At 47.4% G+C, this 17,792-nt stretch overlaps 1 protein-coding gene across 2 annotated transcripts in view; it reads right to left on the bottom strand.

Moving 5' to 3' along the window:
- Positions 1 to 15,915: 15,915 nt before the first annotated feature.
- LOC114108606 (solute carrier family 2, facilitated glucose transporter member 5-like) overlaps positions 15,916 to 17,792 on the bottom strand; it is a 54,921-nt gene continuing 53,044 nt past the window's right edge. For both annotated transcript variants that reach the window (XM_027975669.3, XM_027975670.2), the window contains exons 9-12: positions 17,454 to 17,555; positions 17,082 to 17,157; positions 16,485 to 16,612; positions 15,916 to 16,393 (exon numbers count right to left, since the gene is read on the bottom strand). In XM_027975669.3, the coding sequence (XP_027831470.1) occupies positions 16,223 to 16,393; positions 16,485 to 16,612; positions 17,082 to 17,157; positions 17,454 to 17,555 (477 nt within the window). In that variant the 3' untranslated portion in view covers positions 15,916 to 16,222. The remainder of the gene's footprint in view (positions 16,394 to 16,484; positions 16,613 to 17,081; positions 17,158 to 17,453; positions 17,556 to 17,792) is intronic.

Genomic DNA, 17,792 nt, shown 5'->3' with positions numbered 1-17,792 from the left:
TACACAGAAGAACTGTACAAAAAAGATCTTCATGACCCAGATAATCATGATGATGTGATCACCAATCTAGAGCCAGACATCTTGGAATGTGAAGTCAAGTGGGCCTTAGAAAGCATCACTACGAACAAAACTAGTGGAGGTGATGGAATTCCAGTTGAGCTATTTCAAATCTTGAAAGATGATGCTGTGAAAGTGCTGCACTCAATATACCAGCAAATTTGGAAAACTCAGCAGTGGCCACAGGACTGGAAAAGGTCAGTTTTCATTCCAATCCCAAAGAAAGGCAATGCCAAAGAATGCCCAAACTACTGCACAATTGCACTCATCTCACATGCTAGTAAAGTAATGCTCAAAATTCTCCAAGCCAGACTTCAGCAATATGTGAACCGTGAACTCCCTGATGTTCAAGTTGGTTTTACAAAAGGCAGAGGAACCAGGGATCAAATGGCCAACATCCACTGGATCATGGAAAAAGCAAGAGAGTTCCAGAAAAACATCTATTTCTGCTTTAATGACTATGCCAAAGCCTTCGACTGTGTGGATCACAATAAACTGTGGAAAATTCTTCAAGAGATGGGAATACAGACCACCTGACCTGCCTCTTGAGAAATCTGTATGCAGGTCAGGAAGCAACAGTTAGAACTGGACATGGAACAACAGACTGGTTCCAAATAGGAAAAGGAGTACGTCAAGGCTGTATATTGTCACCCTGCTTATTTAACTTCTATGCAGAGTACATCATGAGAAACGCTGGACTGGAAGAAACACAAGCTGGAATCAAGATTGCTGGGAGAAATATCAATAACCTCAGATATGCAGATGACACCACCCTTATGGCAGAAAGTGAAGTGGAGCTAAAAAGCCTCTTGATGAAAGTGAAAGACGAGAGCGAAAAATTTGGCTTAAAGCTCAACATTCAGAAAACGAAGATCATGGCATCTGGTCCCATCACTTCATGGGAAATAGATGGGGAAACAGTAGAAACAGTGTTCAGACTTTATTTTGGGGGGCTCCAAAATCACTGCAGATGGTGACTGCAGCCATGAAATTAAAAGACGCTTACTCCTTGGAAGAAAAGTTATGACCAACCTAAATAGTATATTCAAAAGCAGAGACATTACTTTGCCAACAAAGGTCTGTCTAGTCAAGGCTATGGTTTTTCCTGTGGTCATGTATGGATGTGAGAGGTGGACTGTGAAGAAAGCTGAGCACCGAAGAATTGATGCTTTTGAACTGTGGTGTTGGAGAAGCCTCTTGAGAGTGCCTTGGATTGCGAGGAGATCAAACCAGTCCATTCTGAAGGAGATCAACCCTGGGATTTCTTTGGAAGGAATGATGCTAAAGCTGAAACTGCAGTACTTTGGCCACCTCATGCGAAGAGTTGACTCATTGGAAATTACTCTGATGCTGGGAGGGATTGGGGGCAGGAGAAAAAGGGGACAACCGAGAATGAGATAGCTGGATGGCATCACGGACTCGGACGTGAGTCTGAGTGAACTCGGGGAGTTGGTGATGGACAAGGAGGCCTGGCGTCCTGCGATTCATGGGGTTGCAAAGAGTTGGACACGACTGAGTGACTGAACTGATCTGAACTGAATAGAGAATTTGTGAGCAATCACTCTGATATATATAGTGGTGGTATATTTCTTGACTGAGAAAAAGTGTTCCTTCAATGGTAATAATTATATTAATATAATATATATAATCCATGAGCAACTACTGCAGTAGCTCCTATAAAGCAGAATAAAGTGTAGCTAAAAATGAATAACAGTGATTTTTTTTTTTTTGCCATAGTGAGTGGCTTATGAGATCCTAGTTCCCCAACAAGGGATAGAACTCATGCCCCCTGCAGTGGAAGGACAGGGTCCTAACCACTGGACCACCAAGGAATTCCTGAAATGACAGTGATGTTTATTTTTTTTATTTTTATTTTTTCTTGACAGTGATGTTTAAAGTACTGCAGGACTCAGATACCCACATGAATGAGGACAGACACTGGTTCCTGTTCTTGCCCTTTCAGGGACACGTTCCCTATCTGTCCTGCATCTCTGGGCCATCTTTACTGCATCCTCATCACAATAAGGGCATCCCAGGTGGCTCAGTGGTAAAGAATCTGCCTGCCAGTGCAAGACACTCAGGAAATGTGGATTTGATCCCTGGATTGGGAAGCTCCCCTGGAAGAGGAAATGGCAACCCAATCCAGGATTCTGGCTTGGAAAATTCCAAGGACAAGGGAGCCTGGCGGTCTACAGTCCAAAGAGTTGGCCATGACTTAGCAACTGAGCATGTGCATGAGCAAACACACACACACACACACACACACACATCACAATACATACATGGCTCTTGCCCTATAAAAAGCCAACATAACCCACTCCTCTCTTCACTAAGCTTCATTTTTTGCTCCCTTGTACAGCAAAACACTTTCAAAAAGCTATCCTTCACCCTGCTCATTCTTCCTGAATCCACTCCAGTCAAGCTTGTCTCCAGGTCTCCCCTTAGCTGCTCTTGTCAAAGTCAGCCAAGCCCTCCATGAGGTCAAAGCCAGTAGTCAACTCTCGGTCCTTATCTTGACTCCTCATCAGGCCCTGTCCCTCTCTCCTGACTCACATGCTTTACCAGGCCGTGGAGACACTTTTCTTTGCTTCTTCTCACCACAGTCCCAAGCCCTAAGGGTTTAGTCTTTCACTCCATTCTCTTTGCCATCTGCAAGTGGCCTTCGCAGGAGGAAGAGCAGTGGGACTAAGGTCCAAAGCAACTGGGCAGGGAATCCATGCCCGTCCCCTCCCGCCCCCTTCCTAATGTGTCTATAAAGGATGACATTCCTGTGGTGGGGGGGCGGAGGGCAGAGTGGAGGTGGGACAACTCTAGTCATCCCCTGGTCTTCAGAGGCCAGCCTCCAGGGAGTATCAGAGGAAGACAGCAGCTTCTGGAAAGAAGAGGGTGACTTCTGGAAGGAAGATGGCAGCTTCCACGGAGCAAGATGGCAGTTTTCTCCTGCCCACCTTGTGTGGCCTGTTGACCACTCAACGTTGTAGCTGTACTGCAAGGCGGAACCAAAGCCTGCACCCAGTGTGTCCAGCACCAGCATGGGTTGCAGCGCTGCCAGAGAGGTTTATGGACAGGGCCTCTGGGGTTAGTCCTGGGAACTTCTGGAAGGGGAGAGGGGGAAGCTTCAGGAAAAAGGTCCACCGTGCTCTGCCTGTGGGGAGCTTACATTCTAGAGGGGGCTCGGGGAGGGGGGAGCAAATACAAACAAAAGACTAACCTTCACACCAACCCCTGCTCCCCCCGGCCCTCAAACCACAAACAAATAGGAGACTTCCAAATAACCATAATGCTGTGAAGACATTAAAACAGAGGACAGGGCTGAGGGCAGGGGGACAGCTCTCTGAGGAGGTGCCCTTGAACTGAGACCTGAATGAATGATGTGGGCCTATGAGCATCTGGGGAAAGGGTATTCAGCAAACAGAGCCCCTGAAGGAGGCACATGGCTTGTCGGGAAAGCCAAGGCAGTCACATTTCCATGGCTTCCCCAACACCCAGGGCAGCTCCAGGGACCTGGCCCCAGGGCCAAAGTCCCAGCAGGTGGTGGCAGAACTGGGGCGGGGTCTGTGGCTCCCTGAATCCATGCAGCCCAGGGCTCCGAGTAGCCAGCTGGTGCAAGTCACCTCCCCAGACCATCCCCCCATGCCGCTGCGCCTCTGCTTGCCTGTTGCCTCTGACCCCCCACCCCTACCATCACCTGCCTGACTGTGACAGTCCTCAACCCTGGCAGCCCGCAAACAGAATTCGGGCAACTTCAGAGGCTGGGGGAACAGGATCGGGACACACTTCCCAACAGCTGGACTCACCCGCCACCCCACGTCATCTTGTTTCTGAGTCAGGAAGCTGCATCTCCCCACCACTCCCCCAGGGCTGATGGCTCCCCAGGAAAGGCACAGCCAGTGCTGTCCTCATCCTCCCTCCACAGTCCCCTCACCTGGTGGCAAAGGGACAGTGAGTGACAGTTTCCTAGACTTGGCACTAACCCCTTCCCTGGGTGGGGTGGGCAGAGGAGTCCCTGCCTCTTTTTTTCTCCATGCTTGTTCAGCAGAAAAACAGGTGCACTCTGGCTCCTCAGCGACACCTGGGTCCTGCTCTGTGCTGACCGCCTGGGGCCTGTGAGGTTTTATTACTCCTTTGGTCTCTGAACTCTGCTGACTTCCCCCAGGAGAACATTTTCCTGGGACTTGTTGATAAGATAAAGGGTCACAGTGTGAATTCTGTCTTTGCCTCCACCAAGCCTCAAATTAGAAACTCTCCCTTGCACCAAGGAGAAGAAAAACACCACCTGCCCTGGGTCCCTTGAAACGAGGCATCTTGGAAACCAAGTCAGGCCTGATTGTCTGGGTCTTTTATGTGTCTCTTGTGTTCTCTCTCCATATGTGCTTTCTCTTAGGAATTTGGACTACTTGTTCCTTTTGGGGAAAGAGGACGCTAAATACCTTTAAATTATTTCTACTTAAACTTATTAGGGCTTCCCAGATGGGGCTTCCCAGGTGGCACTAGTGGTAAAGAACCCGCCTGCCAGTGCAGGAGATGTAAGAGACTCAAGTTCAATCCCTGGGTCAGGAAGATCCCCTGGAGGAGGCCATGACAACCCACTCTAGTATTCTTGCCTGGAGAATCCCATGGACAGAGGAACCTGGAGGACTATAGTCCCTACGGTCGCAAAGAGTTGGACAGGACAGAAGCGATTTAGCATGCATACTTATCAGTACTAAATAAGTCACTAAAATATTGAACAAAGTTGCTCAATTCAGAAATATCTCTATTAGCAAAATAATTAGGGAATAACTGAATAACTTATGACAGACTGGAATGTCAGGCTGCCATTTCAAGGGATAATTATGAAAATTACCTAGGGACATGGAGACATGTTATGAAAGTCATATTAGGTGACTAAAGCAAAATACACTCGTATGCCTGGGTAAAAACATGTTGGCACGTGGACAGTAGCGTGATGGCCACAGGGAGAGGAGAAAAGGGGTCCTTATTTCTCCTAAAGGTCTGCTCATGACAGTTTAGGTATTCCCCCAAGGGCTATTAAATCTAAATGTATTGTCTGCTGTGCCCTTCATCCATTCTCAGGCCTCCCTAACAGAGTGTTAACTCTTGGGACAGGCCTAGGCCTGGGCCTGGGACACTTCCTGCCAAGACGTGAAGGGCCTGCACAGTCTGTGCTGGGCTTTTCAGCTTAAGCTCAGAGTGTGCTCCTGGGTTCTGCTTCAAGCACATGCGGCAGTGACCCACAGGCAGGCCCGCAGCTTCTGTATTTGAGACCCCACGGGGGAGGAGGTGGGACCCTCCCACACGGCATAGAGTGGGGTCTGTGCAGCCACACCGCCCTCCAGCGGGGTGGACACTTTGCCAGGGGCTGCATCTGGCATACCCCCCTCTCCTTTCTTGCAGTAAGTCGATGCTGTACCATTTGTGTTTGGTGTGAGAGGTTTGTCCTCAGAGACCTTGAATCTTACATTCATCTCCCCACTGGGGGAGGGCACTTCCCTGCCTAAAAAAAAAAAAATTATTTATATATTTGTCTGTACCGGTCTTCACTGCTGCATGCACACAGGCTTTCTCTAGTTGTGGTGAGTGGGAGCTGCTCTAGTGTGGTGGGTGGGCTTCTTATTGCGGTGGCTTCTCTTGTTGCAGCTCATGGCTCAATAGTTGTGGCACTCAGACTTAGTTGCCCCGTGGCACATGGAATCTTTCTAGACCAGGGATCGAACCCAAGTCTCCTGCATCGGCAGGTGGATTCTTAACCACTGAGCCACCAGGGGAGCCCTTACCTGCCTTTTAACGTTGGTGGCACAGCCTGGTCACTCAATGAGCAGTGAAATCTTAACATTTCTATTTCTACAAGGTCTGTCCAAGGCAAACTAGGTTTTTCTGTCACGGTCCTGAGAGCACTTTCAGCTTCTTTCCATTGCCCAAGGCCAAAGCCATTTCCATGTTTTTAGGTATTTGTTATAGTTTCCCCCACTTCTCAGTACTGTATCAAGATCTACTGAAGGCAAGAGAGGGGGATGACAGAGGATGAGATGGTTGGGTGGCATCACTGACTCGATGGACATGAGTTTGAGCAAGCTCCGGGAGTTGGTGATGGACAGGGAAGCCTGGCGTGCTGGAGTCCATGGGGGTCACAAAGAGTTGGACACGACTGAACTGAACTGAATAATTTCTTGTGGCTGCTGTAAAAAATTACCACAAATTTATTGGATTAAAGTCACACAAATGTATTAACTTACAATTCTGGAGGTCATGAGTCTGACAAGGGTCTCAGTGGGCTAAAATCAGGTGTCAGCAGAGCTGTGTTCCTCTCTGGAGCCTGTAAGGGAAAATCCATTTCTCTGCCTTTTCCAGCTTCTAGAAACCTTCCTCCATCCTCAAGGCCAACAGCATCAGACTGAGTGTTTCTCATGCTGCTGTCAACTAAAAAAGATGTTCAACTTGAGAGTTGCTTGAAGTTTTATCTGGGGCAAAATGAGGACTGCAGCCCAGGAGATAGCATCTCAAATATCTGAGAGACTGCTCCAAAGCGGCAGTGGGGGAAGGTCAACACATAAGGGTTTGGTGAAGGGGGCGTTCAATGCCATAAAGCACTCATTTTACAAAAAGTTTTTTGTTAGTCGTGAGGGTCTGATGGCACTGTGAAGGGATTTAGTGCTTCTCTATTTATACATGAGGAGATGCAAGCATTATCATTGAATCTTTTCCTAAAAACATCCAACTATCTAAAGACCTGTCCCACTAGATTCCCTGGAGCACAGAGTGCCTTGCTCCACCCTGAACTCCCTCTGGAGTTGTTGAAGGTCAGCAGCTATGGCAGCGTGGGGTTCAATCTCCGTAGAGGCCGATGGCAAAGGCCTTTGTTGTTCACTCGTTGGCGATGCCCTTGGTAAGGGCCAATTTGTAGTTGACACTGCCATCTTTCTGGTTCTTCCTGTCCCTTGTGTTACATTAACTGCACTTGAATAATCCACAACAATCTCCCATCTCAGGGTTAGTTGACCACAGTTCTCTCTCCATTTGTTCCTCAAAATGCTAGTTTTGTTTTGTTTTCTTTGCTTTGCTTCATCACCTGAATTCTGTATTCTTTTGGCAGAAATCACAATGTCTAGTCACAATGCCCCTAGTCTACTAACACTGATTAAACACTGTATGGTTCTCCTTTTCTCTGAGTCAACTGCGACAACAAGGTCAAGCTGATGGCAAAACCAAGCTTCTTCCTGCTATTCCTTCTGCTTGAATCATACCTCTCGCAGGTCTCAAGTCAAATGTCACCTCCTTGGAGACGTCCTCACTAGGCACACCCTTTCGAAAGTAACTGCTACCCCTTGCCCTGCACTCTCCACCACTTTATCCTGAACACTATATAAAATGACCCTAAGTGTTTACTGTTACTTTTTACCATCATATCCATTACATCCACTGCTCATAGTAGGTGCTCAACAAATATCTGTTGAATGAATGAATGTCCTTGATGTATGATGCTCCCTTCTCCATGACCCTCCAAACATCTTATGCTCCCTTCCTGTACAAATCTTACCATTCTTTTTTCTTTTTAATTGGAGGATAACTGCTTTACAATAGGGTGTTGATTTCTGCCATGTATCAACATGAATCAATCATAGGTATACATATGTCCCCTGCTTCTTGAACCTCCCTCCCACTTCGCACCCTATTACCACCCCTCTAGGTTGTCACAGAGCACTGGACTGTGTCATACAGCAAATTTCCATTGGCTACCTAATTTTACATATGATACTGTATACGTTTCAATGCTACTCTCTCGATTCATCCCTCCCCTTCCTCGTGTCCACAAGTCTGTGCTCTACATCTGTGTCTCTGTTGTTGCCCTGTAGATGGGTTCATCAGTACCATCTTTCTAGAGTCCGTGCATGTGTGCTAAGTTGCTTCAGTCATATCTGGCTTTGTGTGATCCCATATACTGTGTGTAGCGTGCCAGGCTTCTCTGTCCATGGGATTCTCCAGGCAAAAACACTGGAGGGGTTGCCATGCCCTCCTCCAGGGGATCGTCCCAACTTAGGGACTGAACCTGCATCTCTTACATCTCCTGCATTGGCAGGCATGTTCTTTTCTACTAGCATCACCTGGGGAGCCCTCCAGATTCCATATACATGTGTTCAGTTCAGTTCAGTTCAGTTCAGTCACTCAGTCGTGTCCAACTCTTTGCAACCCCATGAATCAGAGCATGCCAGGTCTCCCTGTTCATCACCATCTCCTGGAGTTCGCTCAGACTCCTGTCCATCAAGTCCGTGATGCCATCCAGCCATCTCATCTTCGGTCGTCCCTTTCTCCTCCTGCCCCTAATCCCTCTCAGCATCAGTCTTTTCCAATGAGTCAACTCTTCACATGAGGTGGCCAGAGTATGCAGTTTCAGCTTTAGCATCATTCCTTCCAAAGAAATCCCAGGGCTGATCTCCTTCAGAATGGACTGGTTTGACCTCCTTGCAGTCCAAGGGACTCTCAAGAGTCTTCTCCAACACCACAGTTCAAAAGCATCAATTCTTCGGCGCTCAGCCTTCTTCATAGTCCAACTCTCACATCCATACATGACCACAGGAAAAACCATAGCCTTGACTAGACAGACCTTAGTCGGCAAAGTAATGTCTCTGCTTTTGAATATACTATTTAGGTTGGTCATAACTTTTCTTCCAAGGAGTAAGTGTCTTTTAATTTCATGGCTGCAGTCACCATCTGCAGTGATTTTGGAGCCCAAAAATATAAAGTCTGACACTGTTGACACTGTTTCCCCATCTATTTCCCATGAAGTGATGGGACCAGATGCCATGATCTTCGTTTTCTGAATGTTGAGCTTTAAGCCAACTTTTTCACTCTCCTCTTTCACCTTCATCAGGAGGCTTTTTAGCTCCACTTCACTTTCTGCCATAAGGGTGGTGTCATCTGCATATCTGAGGTTATTGATATTTCTCCCAGCAATCTTGATTCCAGCTTGTGTTTCTTCCAGTCCAGCGTTTCTCATGATGTACTCTGCATAGAAGTTAAATAAGCAGGGTGACAATATACAGCCTTAATGTACTCCTTTTCCTATTTAGAACCAGTCTGTTGTTCCATGTCCAGTTCTAACTGTTGCTTCCTGACCTGCATACAGATTTCTCAAGAGGCAGGTCAGGTGGTCTGGTATTCCCATCTCTTGATGAATTTTCCACAGTTTATTGTGATCCACACAGTCAAAGGCTTTGGCATAGTCATTAAAGCAGAAATAGATGTTTTTCTGGAACTCTCTTGCTTTTCCATGATCCAGCGGATGTTGGCAATTTGATCCCTGGTTCCTCTGCCTTTTCTAAAACCAGCTTGAACATCAGGGAGTTCACAGTTCACATATTGCTGAAGCCTGGCTTGGAGAATTTTGAGCATTACTTTACTAGCATGTGAGATGAGTGCAATTGTGCAGTAGTTTGGGCATTCTTTGGCATTGCCTTTCTTTGGGATTGGAATGAACACTGACCTTTTCCAGTCCTATGGCCACTGCTGAGTTTTCCAAATTTGCTGGCATATTGAGTGCAGCACTTTCACAGCATCATCTTTCAAGATTTGAAATAGCTCAACTGGAATTCCATCACCTCCACTAGCTTTGTTCGCAGTGATGCTTTCTAAGGCCCACCTGACTTCACTTTACAAGATGTCTGGCTCTAGATTGGTGATCACATCATCATGATTATCTGGGTCATGAAGATCTTTTTTGTACAGTTCTTCTGTGTATTCTTGCTACCTCTTCTTAGTATCTTCTGCTTCTGTTAGGTCCATACCATTTCTGTCCTTCATCGAGCCCATCTTTGCATGAAATGTTCCCTTGATATCTCTAATTTTCTTGAAGAGATCTCTAGTATTTCCCATTCTGTTCTTTTCCTCTATTTCTTTGCATTGATTGCTGAAGAAGGCTTTCTTATCTCTTCTTGCTATTCTTTGGAACTCTGCATTCAGATGCTTATATCTTTGCTTTTCTCCTTTGCTTTTTGCCTCTCGTCTTTTCACAGCTATTTGTAAGGCTTCCCCAGACAGCCATTTTGCTTTTTTGCATTTCTTTTCCACGGGGATGGTCTTGATCCCTGTCTCCTGTACAATGTCACGAACCTCATTCCATAGCTCATCAGGCACTCTATCTATCAGATCTAGGCTCTTAAATCTATTTCTCACTTCCACTGTGTAATCATAAGGGATTTGATTTAGGTCATACCTGAATGGTCTAGCGGTTTTCCCTACTTTCTTCAATTTAAGTCTGAATTTGGTAATAAGGAGTTCATGATCTGAGCCACAGTCAGCTCCTGGTCTTGTTTTTGTTGACTGTATAGAGCTTCTCCATCTTTGGCTGCAAAGAATATAATCAATCTGATTTCGGTGTTGACCATCTGGTGAGGTCCATGTGTAGAGTCTTCTCTTGTGTTGTTGGAAGAGGCTGTTTGCTATGACCAGTGCATTTTCTTGGCAAAACTCTATTAGTGTTTGCCCTGCTTCATTCCGCATTCCAAGGCCAAATTTGCCTGTTATTCCAGGTGTTTCTTGACTTCCTACTTTTGCATTCCAGTCCCCTATAATGAAAAGGACATCTTTTTGGGTGTTAGTTCTAAAAGGTCTTGTAGGTCTTCATAAAACCGTTCAACTTCAGTTTCTTCAGCGTTACTGCTTGGGGCATAGACTTGGATTACCGTGATATTGAATGGTTTGCCTTGGAAACGAACAGAGATCATTCTGTCATTTTTGAGATTGCATCCAAGTACTGCATTTTGGACTCTTTTGTTGACCATGATGGCTACTCCATTTCTTCTGAGGGATTCCTTCCCACAGTAGTAGATAATAATGGTCATCTGAGGTAAATTCACCCATTCCAGTCCATTTTAGTTTGCTGATTCCTAGAATGGTGACATTCACACTTGCCATCTCTTGTTTGACCACTTCCAGTTGGCCTTGATTCATGGACCTGACATTCCAGGTTCCTATGCAATATTGCTCTTTACAGCATCAGATCTTGCTTCTATCACCAGTCCCATCCACAACTGGGTATTGTTTTTGCTTTAGTTCCATTCCTTCATTCTTTCTGGAGTTACTTCTCCACTGATCTCCAGTAGCATATTGGGCACCTAATGACCTGGGGAGTTCCTCTTTGGTATCCTATCATTTTGCCTTTTCATACTGTTCATGGGGTTCTCAAGGCAAGAATACTGAAGTGGCTTTCCATTCCCTTCTCCGGTGGACCACGTTCTGTCAGACCTCTCCACAATGACCCGCCTGTCTTGGGTTACCCCGCAGGCATGGCTTGGTTTTATTGAGTTAGACAAGGCTGTGGTCCTACTGTGATAAGATTGACTATTTTTCTGTGAGTATGGTTTCAGTGTGTCTGCCCTCTGGTGCCCTCTTGCAACACCTACCATCTTACTTGGGTTTCTCTTACCTTGGGCATGGGGTATCTCTTCACGGCTGCTCCAGCAAAGCAATAGCCGCTGCTCCTTACCTTGGACGAGGGGTATCTCCTTACCGCCGCCATTCCTGACCTTCAACATGGGATAACTCCTCTAGGCCCTCCTGCGCCTGCGCAGCCACCGCTCCTGGGTTGGTATACGATATTTGTCTTTCTTTTTCTGACTTACTTCACTCTGTCTAATAGACTCTAGATTTATCCACCTCATTAGAACTGAGTCAAATGTGCTCCTTTTTATAGCCGAGTAATATTCCAATGTGTGTATGTACTACAACTTCTTTATCCATTCGTCTGTTGATGGACATCTAGGTTGCCTCCATGTCCTGGCTATTCTAAATAGTGCTGTGATGAACATTGGGGTACACATGTCTTTTTCCATTTTGATTTCTTCAAGGTATATACCCAGTAGTGGGATTGTTGGGACATATGGTAGCTTTATTCCTAGTTTTTAAAAGAATCTCCATACCATTCTCAATGATGGCTGTATCAATCATGCATTTTTTTAAAAATTATTTTTAATTGGAGGATAGTTGCTTTATAGTGTTGTGTTGGTTTCTGCCATACAGCAATGTGAATCAGCCATAACTATACGTATATCCCTTCCCTCTTGAGCCTCTCTCCCACCCCCACCCCTCATTCCACCCCTCTAGATCATCACAGAGAACCAGGCTGAGCTCCCTGTGTTATGCAGCAGCTTCCCACTAGCTAGTTATTTCACACATGGTGGTGTATATAAGTCAATGCTGCTTTCTCAATTTGCCCCACCCTTTCTCCCCCCATGGTACATTTATACAATGCAATATTCCTCAGCCATAAAAAGAAATGAATTTGAGTCAGGTTGAACTGAGGTGAGTGACACCAGAACCTGTTATACAGAGAAAAAGAAGTCAGAAAGAGTATATATATATATATATATATTGAGAGAGAGAGAGAGAGAGAGAGAGAGAGAGAATATTAACATATATATGTGGAATCTAGGAAAAATCTCACCCATTCTTGGAGGCTCAGCTTAAGGCAGGAGATAGATGGGTTCCAGATTAGGCATTTACCTCTGGCCTCCAGTTGCATTTCATGGTGCAGGAAGAAGTGGGCTTCAGGGTGGATACTTAACAATTAGCCTCCAGTTTGCATTTCCTGAGACAAGAGATAGGCGGGCTCCAGGTAAGGCATTTACAATCAGCCTCCTCTGAAATAGAAGTAACAACAGAAACGGGGTAAGCAGCCAGGCTTTAGCTCTTGTAAACACCTTACGATAACAGCCATGGCAGGAACAGAGAGGGGAAAAATCCTGTTTCGGTAAAGGACTAAGCAATCTTCACTCCCTCCCTCCCACTTCCCCACCCCTACCCCTGCTTTCTGGGGACACTACACATGTGCAGAAAGGCTCCTTAGGGGTCAAAAAGTCACCTGATAATGCCAGGCCATGATAAGTCTTGCTCCTCCCGGAAGCCTTCACTTGAAGATACATCTTGGCTGAGGAGTGCCTGCACACCTCACATCTTGGGTGGGGATGACTGTGCACATCCGGGGAGGTAGAAGGCCTCCTTGGGTGATGGAGGTGGCCAGCCATGAGAGAGCCTGTACAAGCACCAGCCTGATGCAAACATCCTGAAGCGAAAGAGGGCTGACCATGGTTTGGGGAGTGACGAGAGGTCGGTGGAGTTGGAGCAGAAAGGGAGAGGAAGGAGGTAGCAGGCACATAGATACTGAGCAGGCTGAGAGGACTGGGGGTTTTATTCTGAACATAATGGGAAGTCATTGGCTGACTTGAGTCAGACTGTCCTGGACTAATTTGCAATTTAAAGAGTCATTTTACATTAGAAAATATCAGGAGAAGGGAGGTCTTCCTTCTAGGCATCTTTCTTGGGAGATGAGCTCCCCATCTCAACAGGTCCAAGAATGTTAACTGTCTTCTCGCCAAAGCTGCCACTCAGTTCCCCAAGCCACTTCCTATCGGCCCCAGTTAGAAACCTGGCAGGGACCCCAGACCTGTGGAGGCTCCGGAATCCCACCGAGTCTCGCTGAGTTCTTGCTCTCATCTGCCCCACCACCACCCCCCTGCACTGCTGGCTTTGCAGAGCCCTCATTATTCTTCTCCAGTAGGCCTCCCTCCCCAAGTCCCACCCAGTCTTGTTACTGCCATGGACGTCCCTGAAACTCAACAGCCATCTAAAGCCAGACTCATCTTCAGGACAAGGTTCAGGCTCAGTGTGGCTCACAGGGACCCACAGAATCTTGTTCAGGCTTTCTGCCTTCACTTTCACAACAAGCAATCCGGCCTTCCCCTCAACCCCTCCGCATGTCTCTGTGCCCTTCCTCACCTGGCACAACCAGCCTCTCCCCTGTGGCATCTTCTCCACCTGGAGAAATCCTTTTTGTCTTTCCTAAGTCCCCATCTTCCTTCTGTGCAGCCATAGCATCAGGCCCATACCTTTCTTCTGTTGTATTTGACTAACCCATAGAAATCCACGGATCTGTAAATATTCCTATGTGTAGCCATCTGTGTCTATATTCGGCTAAACCACATCTCCAACTCTAGTCTATTACCATATGGACCATCCTAAACCCTCTCTCTTGGCTTATCTGTAATTTCCACTGCAACAGTGAGCTAGTTCCCAGCACCTGCCATCCACTTACTTGTTAAATCCATTTATGTGTATAGTGATCTCTCACTGTATTTTATCTGTGGGTTTATTTGTCTTCCAGATCAATGCTTATTCCCAAGCACTGAAAAATAACTAAGTGCTTAACACAAGTCAGGCACTGGCTTCCCTAGTGGCTCAGCAGTAAGAATATGTCTGCAAGGTAGAGACATGTAATCAATTCCTGGGTTGGGAAGATCCCTTGGAAAAGGAAAGGGCAACCTACTCCAGTAATAAACCCACTTCCAGGGCCTGCAAAATCCCATGGAAGAGGAACCTGGTGGGCTATGATCCATGAGGTTGCAAAAGAGTTGGACATGATTTAGTGACTAAACTACAACTGATTTAAACACTACAAGCATATTATTTACTTCTCACAACCAACCATATGAGACATTTATGATTAGCTCATCAGAAGAAAGTGTTAGTTGCTCAATCGTGTCTCACTCTTTGAGACCCCATGGATTGTAGCTCACCAGGCTCCTCTGTCCATGGGATTCTCCAGAAAGAATACTGGAATAGGTAACCATTTCCTTCTCCAGTGGATCTTCCAGACCCAGGGATCAAACACAGGTCTCCTGCATTAGACAGATTCCTTACCATCTGAGCCACCAGGATTTCGCAGGTGGCACTATTGGTAATGAACCCATCTGCCAATGCAGGAGACACAAGAGACTCCAATTCAATCCCTGGGTTGGGAAACTCCCCAGAGAAGGAAATGGCAACCCACTCCAGTATTCTTGCCTAGAGCATCCTATGGACAGAGGAGACTGGCAGTCTATAATCCACAGGGTCACAGAGTGTTGGGACACAAGCGAAGTGACTTAGCATACAACAGAAGAGAAAAATCGAGGTACAGAAAAACCAAGGTGGTCGCCCAAGCTGCACAATTACTAAATGACAGAACCAAGGTTGACTCCAGAGAATAGATCCACAGAATCATGAACTCCAGGGCCTCTCCTGGGTCAGGCGTCCTCCAGGTAGCATGAGCTGAGTTAATAATGGCATAGCTCCTTCGCTTCTGACAGTCCAGCCTTGTTGCTCCTCAGTGTTGAGAGCCGCTATCTACAGTTGTTTTCTCTGCCCCCTCACACTGTAGGTCCCTGCAGCAGAAGGTAAGGATGGTTCAATCACAGCATTGTGCTTTTTAATTCATTTGGGCCCTCACTACTTTTGTAAGTCATGGAACACACCACCTGGGGAATCCCCATTTCACCCCCAAGAAAGTTGCTCCCAACTCCACCTCTGTCCCACCCTGCCCCTGGTCTCTACCTCCCAACTCCCGGGAGATTTCACATCCTGCCAGAGGCCTTTCAGTAGGTGGTCCCTACACTTTCCTTTCCCATGCCTTGGTTTCATCCACCATTTTGTATATGCCCTCTTCACACACGCACACCTCTAAGAAAAGCCTCCAGCTCTGCCATGTGTTTGGGGGCACTCCCTCCTTCTCCCTACTCTCTTCTCATCTCATCTTCAGGACCCCTCAGTGCTCACTACGCACCTGAAGACATGCAGAAGTTTCCTCAATCTTAAATTTTAAAAATCACAACGTTGTAACCACCTCATCACTCACTTCTCCCCTTCTTTCAGCAAGTATTGTTCGAGGGCCTCTTCCATACCAGGCTCTTCAAGGCAGTGGGGATTCCAGGATAAACAAAGCTGGGCAAACCCCTGCCCTCAAGGGGCTGACACTTTAGTGCAACCAAGCTACTTGGAGGAGCAGGGAATGCCCCCACCTTCTACCTGCTCACAGAAACACAGAACATCTTGGTGAAAAGTGATTATATTTGTCTTATTGAGTATACAGAAGCAATGCCATGGTCCTGTAATACCAGGATGGTTGAGGGACAGCTGCCCACCATGTGTCAGGGTTGGTGATAGGTCAATCTAGAAAGAGACAGCCTGGCTTTAAGAACTGCACAGAAGCCCTTTGGACAGTCCCATCAGTGCCTGCATTCCATGCTGAACTTGTCCTTATTCTGGATTCATAGAGTAGGAGAGAAGGTCTACACAGATCCTATTGATGGGCTCCTCCTCTCAAGTGTCTGCCTTGCAGTCGAGGGTGGAAACTCCTTTAGCTCCTCTTTTCTGGGTGCACCCCTGGCACTTTGTTCATCTTGATGAAGATCTGATTGATTTCTACGAAGGTCTTGGACTTGGTTTCCGGGATGATCAGGAAGATGTAGACGGTGGTGAGAAGACATACCACAGCAAAAATGACGAAACTGTAAGCTCCAAGGCCCACCTGTGGGAGGGGAGAGGGTCCACATGTTTGAAAAGGTTATCAAGACACTGCTTGAGTGTCTTGTGCCTCTGGGGCCCTGGGTCACACTTACTTGGATGAATGGGAAGACCAAGCCCACAGTGAAGTTGGAGAGCCAGTGAACAGTACCCGCCACCATGTAGGCAGCTGGCCGGGAGGACTGCAGGAAGATCTCAGTGACGAGCAGTGCGGGGATGGGACCTGAGGAGGAACAGGGATAGCTGACTTCTCTGTTGGCCAAGCAAGCCCACCACGGGTCCTGGAGCCCTACCCATGTAAGGTTCCAGAGGCCTCTGGCTCAAGGCAGAGCAAGTGTGTCTCCAGGACTCCTGATCTTGCGGAGAGGCAGTGTGAGAAGGCATCTACCAAGACTCGGGCACAATAGGTGACATCCTGTGATGTCCCCAAAACGGGTCCATGACCATCCATAAAGATCTCTGCCCACCACATACATGGGCACTGTGTTCCAGCCTACACAGGCTGCTCTACTGTCCTCCCTCTTGTCATGCTCTGCCCAAACCCCTCAGCCCCAAGAATGTAGCACAGAAGCCATTCAGGGCCGAATCTAGCCCTCCCTGGAGCCTCTCTAAGGAGCTCAGACCAGAAGTTTCTAAGCTGGTGGTACAGAAGAGGGGCAGTGAAACCATTGAATCAGCTCTGGGGTACATACTGGGCCCAAGGGCATGCCCTATGACGTAGGAGATGACACAGGCGATGCTGACATAGGGCATCCAGGATATCACGTCCTGTGGAAAGGAAAAAGAGCTGAATCACACCCAAAGCAGAGACAACCTGGGTTGGGACCATCAGGACTCTTGTCTCCCAGAGGGCCAGTCGCTCTGCCTGAGTTGGGAAGGAGGCCCCCTGGCACCTTCTTCAACAGGCAGCGCCACCTGCATGCCTCTGGAATATCCACTGTAAATGAACAGTGGGTCGCTGGGGCAGGTGGAGGGCTGACCCCAAGCAGCTGACTCATCGTGATGATAAGCATGCACAGAAGGGCCCAGGTGGATGGCTGCACCCCAGGCCCCGCCTTCCTCACCTGCATAGCCAAGGCACCCGTCAGCACGCAGCAGGCAGTGAAACAGACAGAGAAGCCCAGGAGGAGTAGGAATCTCCTCCCCATAAGTTCCACCACGAAAATCTGGAGGGAAAGGGTGAGGAAAAGTGGGAGGCTCAGCAGGCTGTGGGGCCACCCCAAGCCCCGCCACTTCCCTGCCCCGACCGGCCTTTCTGGGCAGCCCCACTTCCATGTTCCACACAACACCTTTCTAAAGGGGCAGCTACACTCCAGTATTCTTGCCTGGAGAATCCCACGGACAGAGGAGCCTGGTGGGCTACAGTCCATGGGGTCGCAAAGAGCCAGACACGACTGAGTGAG

This window comes from Ovis aries, chromosome 12, assembly GCF_016772045.2.
Source record: "Ovis aries strain OAR_USU_Benz2616 breed Rambouillet chromosome 12, ARS-UI_Ramb_v3.0, whole genome shotgun sequence".
Taxonomy (NCBI): Eukaryota; Metazoa; Chordata; class Mammalia; order Artiodactyla; family Bovidae; genus Ovis; species Ovis aries.
The sequence above is the reverse complement of the archived record's forward strand: the minus strand, read 5'-3'. Positions and strand labels throughout refer to the sequence as shown.